Below are 16,654 nucleotides of genomic sequence, written 5' to 3'. Positions count from 1 at the left end.
CCAATTTCTAGCCGTAAACATTTGGGATAGATGAAAGAAATTTTGAGACAAGACTGAACAGTGATACTACCAGTAAGTTTTCCCAGTGTTGTTTAACGGATGTTATTTTGTACTGATTTAACTATGGCTTATTTTTCAGATTGTTCGCAAAAAGTATGCACTGGCTTGCTTCCGGAATGTGCTGGTAAGATTCCCTGGCGCTGTGGTGGAACTGCTATCGATGGACGCTCGAGTGTGCGTTCACTTCATAATTACTCTGTTAGGTAAGACTTAAGTGTTTTGAGAACCACAATACCAATTCATGTAAAAAAAAAATCGTAATTGTTTAACAGTTATCAAGGTGAAGGATTTGACTGAAAGGGAATAGAACTCTCAGGTACCCAATATTAGAGTCAAGTCTTCCATATCAAGTGTAGCATGGTTAGATACAGAGCAATGCATCCTCTCTTCTGCCCAATAGTCTCAGCCTCAGAAGATCATCCCTGAACTACACACGATGAAATTTCTTCCACTATAAAGTATAAACATTTTCTAGAATGCTATAATATCAAAGAAAAGATAGAAAGCCTTGCATTTATATCGGGATATGTTAGTTTGCAACACCTAAAGCTCTGATTGGATCCCCTTGATTACAAGCCCTGATTGCTGATTGGTCTCCTTAGCGGATAAGGCACACCCAGCAATTTCTCTGGAATGTGTAATTAGAACCACCCAATAATCAATGACTTTGCAAAGTGCAATTCGAGCCATTCTGACTGCTGACTCCAGATAGAACAGAGCTCACTCTCACGAGTTAAGGCCTGCACCAACTGCCCCTCCCCTGAGAGCTGCAGGAGAGGACTTAGCCGAGGAGGAGGAGGAGGAGGAGGTGGAAGATCATCACATAGAAACATGGATTCATAGAAAGTAGGTGCAGGAGTAGGCCATTCGGCCCTTCGAGCCTGCACCACCATTCAATATGAGCATGGATGATCATGCAACTTCAGTACCCCATTCCTGCTTTCTCTCCATACTCCTTGATTCCTTTAGCCGTAAGGGCCACATCTAACTTCCTTTTGAATATATCTAATGAACTGGCCTCAACAACTTTCTGTGGTAGAGAATTCCACAGGTTCATAATTCTGAGTGAAGAAGTTTATCCTCATCTCAGTCCTAAATAGCTTACCCTTTATCCTTAGACTGTGAGTCCTGGTTCTGGACTTCCCCAACATCGGGAACATTCTTCCTGCATCTAACCTGTCCAATCCCGTCAGAATGTTATATGTTTCTATGAGATCCCCCCTCATTCTTCTAAATTCCAATGAATATAAGCTCCTCAAACTTTTGTGGTGGTGGAAGGGGGAGGGTGGCGGGTTTTGAAGGGTCCTCTCTACCTGTGGCCACCGGTTCCTCGTTCGAATCCAATTTTCCTGGATCCACGAGCACTTGATCCAAGGAAGCGGGACCAAGTGGCATGTAGTGGCGAACACCGAATGTCCCGACCCCTGTGCTGAATCCGCGGCGGCTGATCTGACAAGGCGGGAATGCTACACGACAGGCAGATGCTAACCCCTGGACATGGTGGGACTGTCTAGGGCGAGCATTGTGGGTTGACGTGGGTCGGGAGCTCCTCCAGGCCATTGGCAGGTTGTCCGACAACATCGCCACATTATCAGCCCACCAATTGGAGGACGTGGCGGAGCTGATTGCGGCGGTGAGGGAGAACAACGAGTCCGTTAATGCCATGCGGCAATTGATAGTCTCGGGATACGGCACTGACCCCAAGGTAGCATACGACCAATGTTCGTCAGGAGGAAGTAATTTCTTCTGACTTTAAAGATGGATCCTCAACACCCCCAGCTTCTCCAGAGCCCCCACACATAGCGCTGCCATTATCGCACCCCACCTCGGCAGCTGGAGGTGCTCTGCTGCACAACGTCCTGGTCCTGACATGGGCAGGGCCAGGGGTAGTAATAACGGGGGGAGGAGGGGGAGGAGGAGGAGGAGGAGGGCAGGGCCGGGCCAAGGGTCGAGTGGGGTTGGGGAGGAAAGTCCTTGGGAAAGGTGGCCGCAGGTAGAATCCTTGGAGTGTGGGGGGAGGTGTTTTACTGCTTCTTGTCATTAATGTTTGGTTTGTTATGTATCAGATTTAATTGAAAATAATTATTTTATTTTATTTAAAATCTTAAACTTGATAAATTTCAAAATTTATTTAAAAAAATATTATTCAACTGAACCATTCTTATGCAATGTCTCATTCACTTTTGTAAAATGAGGGGTAACAATCATTGTAAGGGTTACATACATGGCCATGCAAGGGTGAAACGTAATTCTCAATGTTCAAGCAAAGCGTTCATTTATGAGCTGCTGACAGTTTTGCAGTTGCTAAAGCACCATGAGGCTTCCCCTGGGGTGGGGGGTGGGAAGCATGGGTTCATCGTCAGGCTCCTCAACCTCGTCCTCCTTGATGTCCCTGTCTTCCTCCTCCTCTTCTTCCACCCATCTCTCCTGAGGTGGTCCGGCAGTCCCATCTGGCAATTCCTATCCCCTCTTGACCGTTAAGTTGCGCAACATGCAACACACCACAACGAACTCAGTGACCTGCTCAGAATGGTATTGCAGGCTGCCTCCGGAGTGGTCCAGACATCGGAAGCATTGTTTCAGCACTCCAATTGTCTTTTTGAAGATATTGCATATGGCTATATGGCTTTCGTTGTAGCGCTTCTCTGCTTCTATCTTGAGTCTTCCGCAGTGGGGTCATGAGCCAGTTGGCAAGGCTGTATCCTTTATCCCCCAGCATCCAGCAGTGACCTTGTGGCTGGCTCTTAAACAGGTCCTAGACAGGGCTCTCACGCAGGATATATTCGTCATGGATGCTCCCTGGAAAATTGGCATTCACTACCATGATACGTTGCGTGTGGTCAACGACGAGCTGCACGTTCAGGAAGTAGAATTCCTTTCGGTTTCGGTACACCTCCGCTTCCTCTAAAGGGTGGCTATAAACAGCATGTACATACATACATGTTACTCTCTCTCTTCCCCAGTCTCTTTCTCTCTGCTCCAGTCTCTCTCTCTCTGCTCCAGTCTCTCTCTCTCTCTCTTTGCCCCAGTCTGTCTGTCTGTCTCTGCCCCTCTCTTGTTTGTCTGTCTGTCTGTCTCTGCCCCTCTCTTGTTTGTCTGTCTGTCTCTGCCCCAGTCTGTCTGTCTCTGCTCCAGCCTCTCTCTCTCTCTCTCTCTCTCTCTCTCTCTCTCTCCCTCTCTGCCCCAGTCTCTGGCTCTCTCTCTCTGCCCCAGTCTCTCTCTCTACCCCAATCTGTCTGCACCAGTTTGTCTCTCTCTGCCCCAGTTTGTCTCGCTCTCTCTGCCCCAGTCTCTCTTTCGCTCTCGGGCCCCCTTCTGTCTCTCTCTGCCCCAGTTTGTCTGTCTCTCTGCCTGCCCCAGTTTGTCTGTCTCTCTGCCTGCCCCAGTTTGTCTGTCTCTCTGCCTGCCCCAGTTTGTCTCTCTGCCTGCCCCAGTTTGTCTCTCTGCCTGCCCCAGTTTGTCTCTCTGCCTGCCCCAGTTTGTCTCTCTGCCTGCCCCAGTTTGTCTCTCTGCCTGCCCCAGTTTGTCTCTCTGCCTGCCCCAGTTTGTCTCTCTGCCTGCCCCAGTTTGTCTCTCTGCCTGCCCCAGTTTGTCTCTCTGCCTGCCCCAGTTTGTCTCTCTGCCTGCCCCAGTTTGTCTCTCTGCCTGCCCCAGTTTGTCTCTCTGCCTGCCCCAGTTTGTCTCTCTGCCTGCCCCAGTTTGTCTCTCTGCCTGCCCCAGTTTGTCTCTCTGCCTGCCCCAGTTTGTCTCTCTGCCTGCCCCAGTTTGTCTCTCTGCCTGCCCCAGTTTGTCTCTCTGCCTGCCCCAGTTTGTCTCTCTGCCTGCCCCAGTTTGTCTCTCTGCCTGCCCCAGTTTGTCTCTCTGCCTGCCCCAGTTTGTCTCTCTGCCTGCCCCAGTTTGTCTCTCTGCCTGCCCCAGTTTGTCTCTCTGCCTGCCCCAGTTTGTCTCTCTGCCTGCCCCAGTTTGTCTCTCTGCCTGCCCCAGTTTGTCTCTCTGCCTGCCCCAGTTTGTCTCTCTGCCTGCCCCAGTTTGTCTCTCTGCCTGCCCCAGTTTGTCTCTCTGCCTGCCCCAGTTTGTCTCTCTGCCTGCCCCAGTTTGTCTCTCTGCCTGCCCCAGTTTGTCTCTCTGCCTGCCCCAGTTTGTCTCTCTCACTGCCCCAGCTTGTCTCTCTCTCACTGCCCCAGCTTGTCTCTCTCTCACTGCCCCAGCTTGTCTCTCTCTCACTGCCCCAGCTTGTCTCTCTCTCACTGCCCCAGCTTGTCTCTCTCTCACTGCCCCAGCTTGTCTCTCTCTCACTGCCCCAGCTTGTCTCTCTCTCACTGCCCCAGCTTGTCTCTCTCTCACTGCCCCAGCTTGTCTCTCTCTCACTGCCCCAGCTTGTCTCTCTCTCACTGCCCCAGCTTGTCTCTCTCTCACTGCCCCAGCTTGTCTCTCTCTCACTGCCCCAGCTTGTCTCTCTCTCACTGCCCCAGCTTGTCTCTCTCTCACTGCCCCAGCTTGTCTCTCTCTCACTGCCCCAGCTTGTCTCTCTCTCACTGCCCCAGCTTGTCTCTCTCTCACTGCCCCAGCTTGTCTCTCTCTCACTGCCCCAGCTTGTCTCTCTCTCACTGCCCCAGCTTGTCTCTCTCTCACTGCCCCAGCTTGTCTCTCTCTCACTGCCCCAGCTTGTCTCTCTCTCACTGCCCCAGCTTGTCTCTCTCTCACTGCCCCAGCTTGTCTCTCTCTCACTGCCCCAGCTTGTCTCTCTCTCACTGCCCCAGCTTGTCTCTCTCTCACTGCCCCAGCTTGTCTCTCTCTCACTGCCCCAGCTTGTCTCTCTCTCACTGCCCCAGCTTGTCTCTCTCTCACTGCCCCAGCTTGTCTCTCTCTCACTGCCCCAGCTTGTCTCTCTCTCACTGCCCCAGCTTGTCTCTCTCTCACTGCCCCAGCTTGTCTCTCTCTCACTGCCCCAGCTTGTCTCTCTCTCTCTCTCTCTCTCTCTCTCTCTCTCTCTCTCTCTCTCTCTCTCTCTCTGTCTCTCTCTGTCTCTCTCTGTCTCTGTCTCTGTCTCTCTCTGTACATGTCTCTGTCTCTGTCTCTGCCCCAGTCTGTCTGTCCCTCTCTCTCTCTGCCCCAGTCTGTCTCTCTCTGCCCCGTCTGTCTGTCTCAGTGCCCCAGTCTCTCTGCCCCAGTCTGTCTCTGTCTCTCTCTCTCTCTCTGCCCAGTCTGACTCTCTGCCCCGGTCTGTCTGTCTTTCTCTCTCTCTGCCCCAGTCTCTCTCTCTCTCTCTCTCTCTCTCTGCCCCAGACTCTCTCTCTCTCTCTCTCTCTCTCTTTGCCCCAGTCTCTCTCTCTCTCTCTCTATCTCCCTCTCTGTCCCAGTCTCTCTCTCTCTCTCTCTCTGCCCCAGTCTCTCTCTCTCTCTCTCTGCCCCAGTCTCTCTCTCTCTCTCTCTGTCCCAGTTTGTGTCTCTCTGTCCCGGTCTGTGTTTCTCTCAATCTCTCTCTGCCCCAGTCTCTCTCTCTCTCTGCCCCAGTCTCTCTCTCTCCCTCTGCCCCAGTCTCTCTCTCTCTCTCTCTCTCTGCCCCAGTCTCTCTCTCTGCCCCAGTCTCTCTCTCTGCCCCAGTCTCTCTTTCTCTCTGTCATGTATTCAACCAGCATTGTAACCCATGTATAATCTGACCTAAGTTGTACACTGTGAGAACAATGACCACAAGGTGGGAGACACTCCTAACGTGGACCTTCCGATATAAAAGGGGAAGCTCCACCCACCTTCATCACTTGAGCTCTTGGTAATAAAGGTAACTGGTAACTGTGGAGCGAGTATCATGCTCACAGATCCTGGACAAATTTGACTCATTATTTCAACCCGGCATCGGCACTTTCATGGGGGCCAAGGTAGTGATTCACATAAACCTGGACGCCAGGCCAGTACACCACAAGGCCAGAGCGGTGCCGTACGTAATGCGGGAAAAGATAGAAGGCGAATTGGATCGCCTGCTGAGGGAAGGCATCATCTCGCCAGTCGAATTCAGTGACTGGGCGAGCCCGATTGTGCCAGTGCTCAAGGCGGATGGGTCGGTCAGGATATGTGGTGATTACAAGGCCACCATTAATCGGGTGTCACTCCAAGACCAGTACCCGCTACCGAGAGCGGAGGATCTCTTTGCGATGCTATCCGGTGGCAAACCTTTTTCAAAATTGGACCTGACCTCAGCTTACATGACCCAGGAGCTGGCGAGTGAGTCGAAGAAGCTGACCACCATCACGACACACAAGGGGTTGTTTGAGTATAACAGATGTCCGTTCGGGATTCGCTCAGCCGCTGCCATCTTCCAACGAAATATGGAAAGCCTCCTCAAGTCGATTCCAGGGACGGTGGTTTTTCAGGACGACATCCTCATCACTGGTTACGATATTGAAGAACACCTCCACAACCTGGAGGAGGTGCTACGCCAACTGGACCGGGTAGAGCTGCGACTGAAAAAGACGAAGTGCGTCCTTCTAGCTCCAGAGGTAGAATTCCTGGGGATGAGGGTAGAAGCAGACTGGATCAGCCCTACTGCGTCCAAGACGGAAGTGATCCAGAGAGCATCCAGACCCCGTAACACGACGGAGCTGCATTCGTTCCTGGGGCTCCTGAACTATTTTGGTAACTTTCTTCCCAAATTGAGCACGCTTCTAGAGCCGCTACACGTGCTCCTACGCAAAGGTCGCGAATGGGTCTGGGGGGACAGCCAGGAAAGGGCTTTTAATAGAGCACGCAATTTGTTATGTTCCAACACTCTGTTAACACTATACGACCCATGTAAGAAACTTGTATTAACGTGCGATGCATCGTCCTATGGTGTCGGGTGTGTGTTGCAGCATGTCAATGTCAAGGGTCAGTTACAGCCGGTAGCTTATGCCTCCAGGAGTCTGTCCCAGGCAGAAAGGGGTTTCGGGATGGTAGAAAAGGAGGCGCTCGCATGTGTATATGCTGTAAAGAAAATGCACCAGTACTTGTTTGGCAGGAAATTTGAGCTGGATCACAAACCCCTAATGTCCCTTTTGGCTGACAAGGCCATAAATGCAAACGCATCGGCCCGCATACAGAGATGGGCACTCACGTTAGCTGCCTATGACTATACAATTCAGCACAGACCGGGCACCGAAAACTGCGCCTATGCACTGAGCAGGCTACTGAGCATGCTGCTGAGATGGTCATGGCTGTTGAAGCTTTCGGAAGCGAAGGCTCACCCGTCCGATTAAAGTCTGGACAAATAGAGACACGCTATTGTCTCTAGTCAAGAAATGTGTCCTGAATGGGGACTGGGCAGCCACGTACAGGGCATGCCCTGAGGAATTTAAACCATTTCACAGGCACAGGGATGAACTCTCGATTCAGGCCGATTGCCTACTGTTGGGAAACCATGTAGTCATGCCCCAGATGGGCAGAGAGGTGTTCATCAGAAAACTCCACAATGAGCACCCGGGCATTGTCATGATGAAGGCAATTGCCAGGTCACACGTTTGGTGGCCAGGGATAGACGCAGATCTGGAACTTTGTGTTAGCAGGTGCAACACGTGTGCCCAGCTGGGCAATGCGCCCAGGGAAGCCCCCCTTAGCCCCTGGCCATGGCCCGCCAAGCCTTGGTCACGCATCCATGTGGACTACGCAGGTCCTTTCATGGGGAAAATGTTTTTGGTTGTAGTAGACACCTACTCCAAATGGATCGAGTGTGTCATTTTAAATTCAATCACAGCCTCTGCCAAGGTAGAAAGTCTACGGGCAATGTTCGCCGCTCACGGTCTTCCGGACGTCTTGGTCAGCGACAATGGCCCGTTCTTCACAAGCACTGAATTCCAGGACTACATGGCAGGCAATGGAATTAACCATGTCAGAACGGCGCCGTTCAAGCCGGCCTCAAACGGTCAGGCAGAACGAGCAGTGCAGATAATCAAACAGGGGATGCTCAGAATCCAAGGGGGTTCCCTACAAACCTGCTTATCACGCCTCCTATTGGCCTGTAGATCCAGACCACACTCGCTCACAAGGGTTCCACCTGCAGAGCTGCTAATGAAAAGGACGCTCAAAACCCGGTTATCCCTTATACACCCCACCATGAAAGAAATTGTCGAGTGCAGGCGCCAGCCACAATATGACTACCATGACAGGAATGCGAGGGCGCGATGTATTGATGTAAATGATCCTGTTTTTGTCCTCAACTACACTGCAGGGCCCAAATGGCTCGCAGGCACTGTGATTGCCAAAGAGGGAAATAGGATTCTGATAAACTTACCAATGGACAAATCTGCCGCAAACACATGGATAAAAAAAAAAGGAGGTTCAGCAACCCCATAGAAGAAGCAGAGGAAGAACACGATGTAGAGTTCACTCCACCATAGGTGACCGAACACCGGAACCAAAGGGAGGAGAGTCCAATCACTGTGGGCAGTCTGGATAGGCCTGAGGCACCGCAAACAGCAGACACTCAGAACAGCACCCAACAACCGGAACCCCAACTCAGGCGCTCTACAAGAGAACGTAAACCACCAGAGAGACTCAACCTGTGATCCCAATAAGACTTTGGGGGGGAGGTGATGTCATGTATTCAACCAGCATTGTAACCCATGTATAATCTGACCTGAGTTGTACACTGTGAGAACAATGACCACTAGGTGGGAGACACTCCTAACCTGGACCTTCAGGTATAAAAGGGGAAGCTCCACCCACCTTCATCACTTGAGTGCGAAGGAATAAAGGACAGGTCACAGACTGACCTCTCAAGCATGGGCCTCGTGTGCATTTATACTGTATAGTAAGGACGTATCACTCGTTCTCTGCCCCAGTCTCTCTCTCTCTCGCTCTCTCTCTCTATCCCAGTCTCTCTCTCTCTCTCTCTCTCTCTCTCTCTCTCTGCCCCAGTCTCTCTCTCTCTGCCCCAGTCTCTCTCTCTCTGCCCCAGTCTCTCTCTCTCTGCCCCAGTCTCTCTCTCTCTGCCCCAATCTCTCTCTCTGCCCCAATCTCTCTCTCTGCCCCAATCTCTCTCTCTGCCCCAGTCTCTCTCTCTCTCTCTCTCTCTCTCTCTCTGCCCCAGTTTCTCTCTCTCTCTCTCTCTGCCCCAGTCTCTCTCTCTCTCTCTCTCTCTCTCTCTCTGCCCCAGTCTCTCTCTCTCTCTCTCTCTCTCTGCCCCAGTCTCTCTCTCTCTCTCTCTCTCTCTCTCTCTCTCTGCCCCAGCCTCTCTCTCTCTCGCTCTGCCCCAGTCTCTCTCTCTCTCTATCTCCCTCTCTGTCCCAGTCTCTCTCTCTCTCTCTGCCCCAGTCTCTCTCTCTCTCTCTCTCTCTCTCTGCCCCAGTCTCTCTCTCTCTCTCTCTCTCTCTCTCTCTGCCCCAGTCTCTCGCTCTCTGCCCCAGTCTCTCTCTCTCTCTCTCGCTCTCTGCCCCAGTCTCTCTCTCTCTCTCTCTCGCTCTCTGCCCCTGTCTCTCTCTCTCTCTCGCTCTCTGCCCCTGTCTCTCTCTCTCTCTCTCTCTCTCTCTCTCTGCCCCAGTCTCTCTCTCACTCTCTGCCCCAGTCTCTCTCGCTCTCTGCCCCAGTCTCTCTCTCTCTCTCTCTCTCTCTCTCTCTCTCTCTCTGCCCCAGTCTGTCGCTCTCTCTGCCCCAGTCTGTCTCTCTGCCCCAGTCTGTCTGTCTCTCTCTCTCTCTCTTCCTGTCCCAGTCTCTCTCTCTCTTCCTGTCCCAGTCTCTCTCTCGCTCCCTGCCCCAGTCTCTCGCTCCCTGCCCCAGTCTCTCGCTCCCTGCCCCAGTCTCTCTCTCGCTCCCTGCCCCAGTCTCTCTCTCGCTCCCTGCCCCAGTCTCTCTCTCTCGCTCCCTGCCCCAGTCTCTCTCTCTCGCTCCCTGCCCCAGTCTCTCTCTCTCGCTCCCTGCCCCAGTCTCTCTCTCTCGCTCCCTGCCCCAGTCTCTCTCTCTCGCTCCCTGCCCCAGTCTCTCTCTCTCGCTCCCTGCCCCAGTCTCTCTCTCTCGCTCCCTGCCCCAGTCTCTCTCTCTCTCTCTCTGCCCCAGTCTCTCTCTCTCTCTCTCTCTCTCTCTCTCTCTCTCTCTGCCCCAGTCTCTCTCTCTCTCTCTCTCTCTCTCTGCCCCAGTCTCTCTCTCTCTCTCTCTGCCCCAGTCTCTCTCTCTCTCTCCCTGCCCCAGTCTCTCTCTCTCTCTCTCTCCCTGCCCCAGTCTCTCTCTCTCTCCCTGCCCCAGTCTCTCTCTCTCTCTCTCTCCCTGCCCCAGTCTCTCTCTCTCTCTCCCTGCCCCAGTCTCTCTCTCTCTCTCTCCCTGCCCCAGTCTCTCTCTCTCGCTCCCTGCCCCAGTCTCTCTCTCTCTCTCTCTCTGCCCCAGTCTCTCTCTCTCTCTCTCTCTCTCTCTCTCTCTCTCTCTCTCTCTCTCTCTCTCTGCCCCAGTCTCTCTCTCTCTCTCTCTCTCTGCCCCAGTCTCTCTCTCTCTCTCTCTCTCTGCCCCAGTCTCTCTCTCTCTCTCTCTGCCCCAGTCTCTCTCTCTCTCTCTCTCCCTGCCCCAGTCTCTCTCTCTCTCTCTCTCCCTGCCCCAGTCTCTCTCTCTCTCTCTCTCCCTGCCCCAGTCTCTCTCTCTCTCTCCCTGCCCCAGTCTCTCTCTCTCTCTCTCCCTGCCCCAGTCTCTCTCTCTCTCTCTCCCTGCCCCAGTCTCTCTCTCTCTCTCTCCCTGCCCCAGTCTCTCTCTCTCTCTCTCCCTGTCCCAGTTTGTCTCAGCCCCAATCTCTCTCCTCCCCCACACACACTCTCATTCTCCTCTACTCTCTCTGACTTATCCCTTCCCACTCTGACTCTCTCCAGGTTCTCTCCTCTCCCACCTCCAATTTCCCCTCTCAGAAGGTCGCAAAAATATTTGTGTAGATAATCACAGCAGAACTCCTGGAGGCTCCATTAGTGTAGTCATTAGTGATTTTTGGTAGCTAACCCAGAAGCCCCAGTAGCAGGCTCAGACTTGAGTTCCAAGCTCAGCAATGTGGTTCGACCCCACTTTTGGCTTCCTCATATAATGTACTGCGTGTACACAACCGGATCGAACATGCATGTGCAAAAAGGGGCGGAGTCCACGGCGCACGTGCGCAGGACACAATAATGTTTGTGCACATAATCACTCCATTTGTATAGCACCTTTCATGACCTCAGGATGTTCCAAAACGCTTTACAGCCAATGAAGTACTTTTTGAAGTGTAGTCACTTGTAATGTAGGAAACACGGCAGCCAATTTGCACACAGCAAGCTCACACAAACAACAATGTGATAATGACCAGATAATCTGTTAGTGATGTTGATTGAGGTATAAATATTGGCCCAGGACACCGGAGATAACCCCCCTGCTCTTTTTCAAAATAGTGTTATGGGATCTTTCACGTCCACCTGAGGTTTAATATCTCATCCGAAAGACGGCACCTCCGACAGTGCAGCGCTTCCTCTGCACCGCATTGGAGTGTCAGCCTAGATGTAATTTTAGTTTAATTGGTTCTACAGACAATTTACTGTTCCAGTTTATTCAATTTTTTTTGTGGTCATTCAAAGGTGTAGGTCTTGGTATTTAATTTTTAAACAGCTATGTTTTATGTTAATTATAGATATGCTACGAAATGTTGATGACAGTATCACCATGGAACTGGCAATTGAAGGTAATGCTGATTGCTACATTATATGATTCATGCTGCAGCACTAATGTGCCACATGATTCATGTTGCATTGCTAGGAACTTTGTTTCATTGGCTTTTCCCAGGAGGTAACATACTTTTAAATATATATCTGAGTCTCTACATTTCAAAATGTTTTGAGACACTACATTTCAAAAGTAAGGCAGCTTTTTTTTCCTGCCAGAAAAAGAAATTAACAAACGCTTTCTAATCAACAAAATTCTGTCACTAAACCAAACGTGGGGGGTTTCGGAGGGAGCGCGTGGGGAGTTTTGGAGGGAGCGCGCGGGGGGGGGTTCAGAGGGAGCGCGCGGGGGGGGGTTCAGAGGGAGCGCGTGGGGGTTCAGAGAGGGGTCTCCTCTACATTGGGAAGACCAAACACAGATTGGGAAATTGCTTTGCGGAACATCTCCATTCAGTCCGCAAACATGGCATTTTAATTCTCCTCCGCACTCTCACTCACTCTGACCTCTCTGTCCTTGGCCCCCTATACTCTTCTATTGAAGCTCAACGGAAGCTTGAAGAACAGCGCCGCCTCATCTTTCAGTTCGGCACTTCTGGACTCGACATTGAATTCAACAATTTTAGATTGTTTGCCCCTCTCTGCCCCCATTTTCTCAGACAGCAGGTGCTGCTAATGATTCTGCTATTCCCATTTACACCTCCTCGAGACCCATCTTTTGTTTCCTCACTTGTGCCGTTACCATTCCCTTTTGCCTTGCACCATCATTCCTTTTGTCATTTAATTTCTTCTGCCTTCCACCCTATCACAGACCTTCCTCCCCTCCCCCTTTCCCTGTCTTTGCACTTGCTTAAAACCTGTTATAGCTCTAATCTTTTCCATTTCTGATGAGAGGTATTTGCAGCATTTTCTGTTTTTATTTGTAGACCCATTGATGCCTTGACTAAGTATAATTATTTAAGCAGTAAGGACAATGCTTCCTTATCCAGGCTCAACTGCAGATCAGAAAATCTGTCTAGATTTCCCCTGATGGCTGTGCTCCAGCCCCTCATGTAGTTTAGTAAGGAAAGACAGCTTCTATAACTTACTCTAGTTATTTCTAAAACACATTTACAGTTTATTTTTACAGAACACATTTTTCCATGGGAATTATCTGCAGTGCTATATGAAATGATGTACGTTATCTATTATATGATACATGATTATGATATGTCGATTGAATTTTATTTGCTGTTAGTGCAGATGGATTCCTTTTGCAAGTGTATTTGTAGCCGGTTGCATTGTCATTGAAGTACATTTGTAATGCTTGTATCACATCACTAAATCATGCTTTGGTGCAGTAAAATAAAAGCGATTCATTGGGCAGTTCATTTACAGTTTGAGCCAACGTGGCTAAAGCATTTAAATTTCTTTCAGTTCTCGCACTTCTTACTGCAGAATTGAAGTCAGAGCAGTTTGTGTGCTGTGTGCTGGATGAATGCCAGAAACAGGTCAGTAATTGCATGGATGGGAAATATGTCACAATATTTTCATAATAATAATTAGCTGAAAACGGTATTACAATAGTGTGCAGCACATGTTATTGAAAAATACAATTGGCATTTTCTTTGCTGGAAATGTTGCCATTATATAAATAATTTTAAACACTTAGCATATTGCCGCAATTTTTCAAGTCTTCGTATTTATATTTCCTCCCGCTGGCCTCAATATCCTTCCTATAGTGCGGAGCCCAACACTGTACACAGTACTATGTTTTATGGTCTACATAGGCTCATAATTACCCGTTGGCTTTTATATTCTGTACTTTTTTTACAGCCTTATCAACCTAAGTTGCTGCCTTTAATGTCCTGTGAACCTGTACTCCAAATTGCTCTCCTCTTCCACAGCATAAGCCTTCTTCCATTCAGAGTATAATTGTGTTTTTTTGAAACCAAAATGCATCACTTCGATCTTTACTATCATTCAATTCCAGCTTCCACTTTTTAGTCCATTTCTGTAGTTTAGCAATATTTCAGTTGCAGCTGTGTTTTGTCTTCTAAACAAGTAACTAGAACTCCTATTTTGGTATCGTGCAGATTTCCATACTACTCCCTCTAGGTCAATATCCAAGTCATTGAGTGGCCCCAGAGCTGAAACCAATGGAACAACACTACCCACTTCCAACCACTCTGGAAAAACTTTCCTTAATTCCTACTTTCTGTATTAAAAATTAGTTAAAAGGGAGAAACAGTTTACTGTCTGCCCCTTAATTCCATATCCCATAATATTCTCTACGTTTTCTGAAATTCCATGTACAAATGAGATTTGTCAAGTACAATTGTCCTTTTTGAAATCCATGCTGGCTACTTCTAACTATTTTCTCTTTATCTGGATGTGTGGTAAATTCATCCTTAATTAAAGACGCTAAAATGTTCCTTCCCACAGATGTTTAGCGAACTGGTCTGTAATTACCCAGATTGCGCTGTCTCCTTTTTAAAAAAACGGCCACTCTCTAGACCTCTGGCAGCATTCACATTGAATATATCCCTGAAATATAGCTCCATTAGTGCCTCCAGGGGGACGCTAATGGGGCAAAGAAGACTTTTTGCCCTATAATTGGTTTTTCTTGGGTGTTTTCGAAGCACCCCACTTTACAATAGTTCTAACGCTGGGAATTATTATTGTACGGAACAGATGAATGAGTCAGGGACGGGTACCTTGGTCCGAGTATCGGCAATGTTTTTATTAAAGTTAAAACACACACCTGCACCCAGTAAAACCGCACACCCCCTGGTGTGTAAAACAAACAAATGCAGTACAATACACAGTCTGGCCTGTCTAAACAGGCCCCTAACGCGAAGTACCCACATCTAAAACACCTCCCCTGTAAACCCCTAAGAATTTGGTTGGGAAACGCACGATACCCCCTCAAACCGTAACTGTGATTTTAAAAGATGTATGTGCAGAGATGATGCTCACCGATTCACTGGCTTACTCACTGCTTCTTCCGATGAAAAGGTGTATCTTATGGTTTCTTCTCTCCATCCCATACGGAGGGTTAGATTCTTGTAGGGGCAAAGCAGCGAGGCAAGAGAGAGAGCTGTGACCCACACGGCCTCTTTTATCTCCCAAATTAGTTTGCCTTTTCAGGCTGAATAAAGTTTGTTTCGATAGCTTCCTGTGGGTGTGTCTTCTGCTTTTAGCTCAGTAAAGTTTCTTCCTTTGTTTCGAGGTTTCCTGTTTTTCCAGTGATGGGTTTTGCTTCTGAGCAGTCTGGGCTTAATGGCTTTCTATTGTTCTGGTATCTCATCCAGGTAATGGCTCGATCACTGATGAGTTCACTTGACGAGTTCACATTGTTAACAAAACACAGTCCATTTGCTCATCACCTGCGATGAATTGCCTTAGCTTGGCCATTGTCTTCCCAGAACCCCTGCCCATCATTCTAAGTCCAACATGGAGCAGCACCCGGGCCTCTCCCACAAACAGCTTCCTGATTTTTCTGCGATGAGAAAAATATTAAAACGCAAATCCTTGGGCATTAAAACGCAATGTCCAGATCCTTAGGGATTCGATGCTTACAGCCCGGGGGAGGGGGGGTGGGGGCGCTACCGCCTCCCAGGAAATTGCCCTGGAGTTTGCGGAAGCGCTGCCATGACAACATAGCGCCCCGGGCCACCACAAAACCGGTGATGACATCATCGTCGTGCGCGGCGACCCCTCAGTGCCCCACGCCGACCTCTTCTCGTGAAGCTGGCCGACATCTGACCTCGGGGTACTCCTTAAAGCGGAGGGCACCAGCGCCCCAGGCCGCCATCTTTTTGTCATATATGTACATGCCGTTTGTAGCCACCAGATAGTGTCATTGTTGGAGGCCACTGAGCAGCAAGCACGTGGTGCTGCTCTGGTATAAAAGGCCAGCCATTTTGTGAGTCAGGCACTTTGGGCCGTAATAAAGCAGAGCCAAGGGCGTACCTTGTTCAGTTAAACAGTACTCAGTTTGTACCTTTATTGCATACATAACACTTTTTTTGATTGCCAACTCTTGGGTCGGCTCTAGGATGGTGGCCAGGTGCAGAAAATCCCGGCCGCAGCTGGTTACCGCCCCTCCCCCAGGGCAATTTTGCCCCCATAATTTCTCGAGCCTCTTCTCTCTCAGGATCCAAGGATGTGCCCAGTTGAGCCCTGCTGTTTTGTCTTCCTTTAGCCAAACTAACTTATTTTTAACATTTCCTTTTATCCATCACGATATCGAACATTTTGCTTTCAGTCATTTCAGGAGTCACCTCCTCTCCGATATACTTCTTTAGAAGACCGATGTGAATTACTTAGAAAATACCTCTGCCATTTTCTGATCATCATCTACAAATTGACAGTGCTCTCCTTGGGTCCTACCTCACTTTAAAAAATGATCTTTTTACTGATATATTTGTATAATATTTGATTGTTCCAAGTAAATTTCTTGCAAATCATGTTAACACATTTGCTGGCTACTTAACATAACTAGTGAGGGCAGAGAACACACCATGGCGAGGTGCGAACAGAGTGTGAATAGTATTTCGAAGAAGGGAGTTTGGCTAAAATGGGAATTTAGAGCAGAGGGTAAAGGAAAAGCGGAAAAGCTGATTTTGAGCTGTCAGTATAGGCAAGCCTGTGTCATAAATTAGCTCAGTCATTTTTACTGGAGATGAAAAATTGGTCTTGGAGATATCGGGGCCAAAATCCAGCTTCCTGAAAAAGGCCTATTAGTGTCGGAAAGCGGTGGCAATGTGGCGGTGTTGAATGGCCGCCGCTCACAAAATTCTCCTCGGTTTTTCCGGCGGTCCCCACTTCCATCCTGCTGCTGCCGAACCCTCCTAAGTGCGTCATCAAAGCGCGCACTGCCGATCTCGTACCGCTAGCAGAATTCACCTAAAAAATCTTGCGGCCGCCGTTTTCTCTGTCGGTGCACTGTGTTTGCAGTGTGTGCAAAATGGCGGTTGCGGCCGCCA

General features: G+C 49.6%; 1 protein-coding gene across 8 annotated transcripts in view; it reads left to right on the top strand.

The window, feature by feature from the left end:
- Window positions 1-16,654, top strand: part of LOC139229953 (meiosis inhibitor protein 1) — a 193,995-nt gene that overhangs the window by 23,338 nt on the left and 154,003 nt on the right. For 7 of the 8 annotated variants that reach the window (XM_070861627.1, XM_070861624.1, XM_070861626.1 and 4 more), the window contains 3 exons: window positions 140-263; window positions 11,657-11,707; window positions 13,101-13,174. In XM_070861627.1, the coding sequence (XP_070717728.1) occupies window positions 140-263; window positions 11,657-11,707; window positions 13,101-13,174 (249 nt within the window). The remainder of the gene's footprint in view (window positions 1-139; window positions 264-11,656; window positions 11,708-13,100; window positions 13,175-16,654) is intronic. The other variant, XM_070861628.1, reaches the window with a different exon arrangement.

The sequence above is a fragment of the Pristiophorus japonicus genome, chromosome 19 (assembly GCF_044704955.1).
Source record: "Pristiophorus japonicus isolate sPriJap1 chromosome 19, sPriJap1.hap1, whole genome shotgun sequence".
Lineage (NCBI taxonomy): Eukaryota > Metazoa > Chordata > Chondrichthyes > Pristiophoridae > Pristiophorus > Pristiophorus japonicus.
This window is presented reverse-complemented; position numbering and strand designations above follow the sequence as displayed.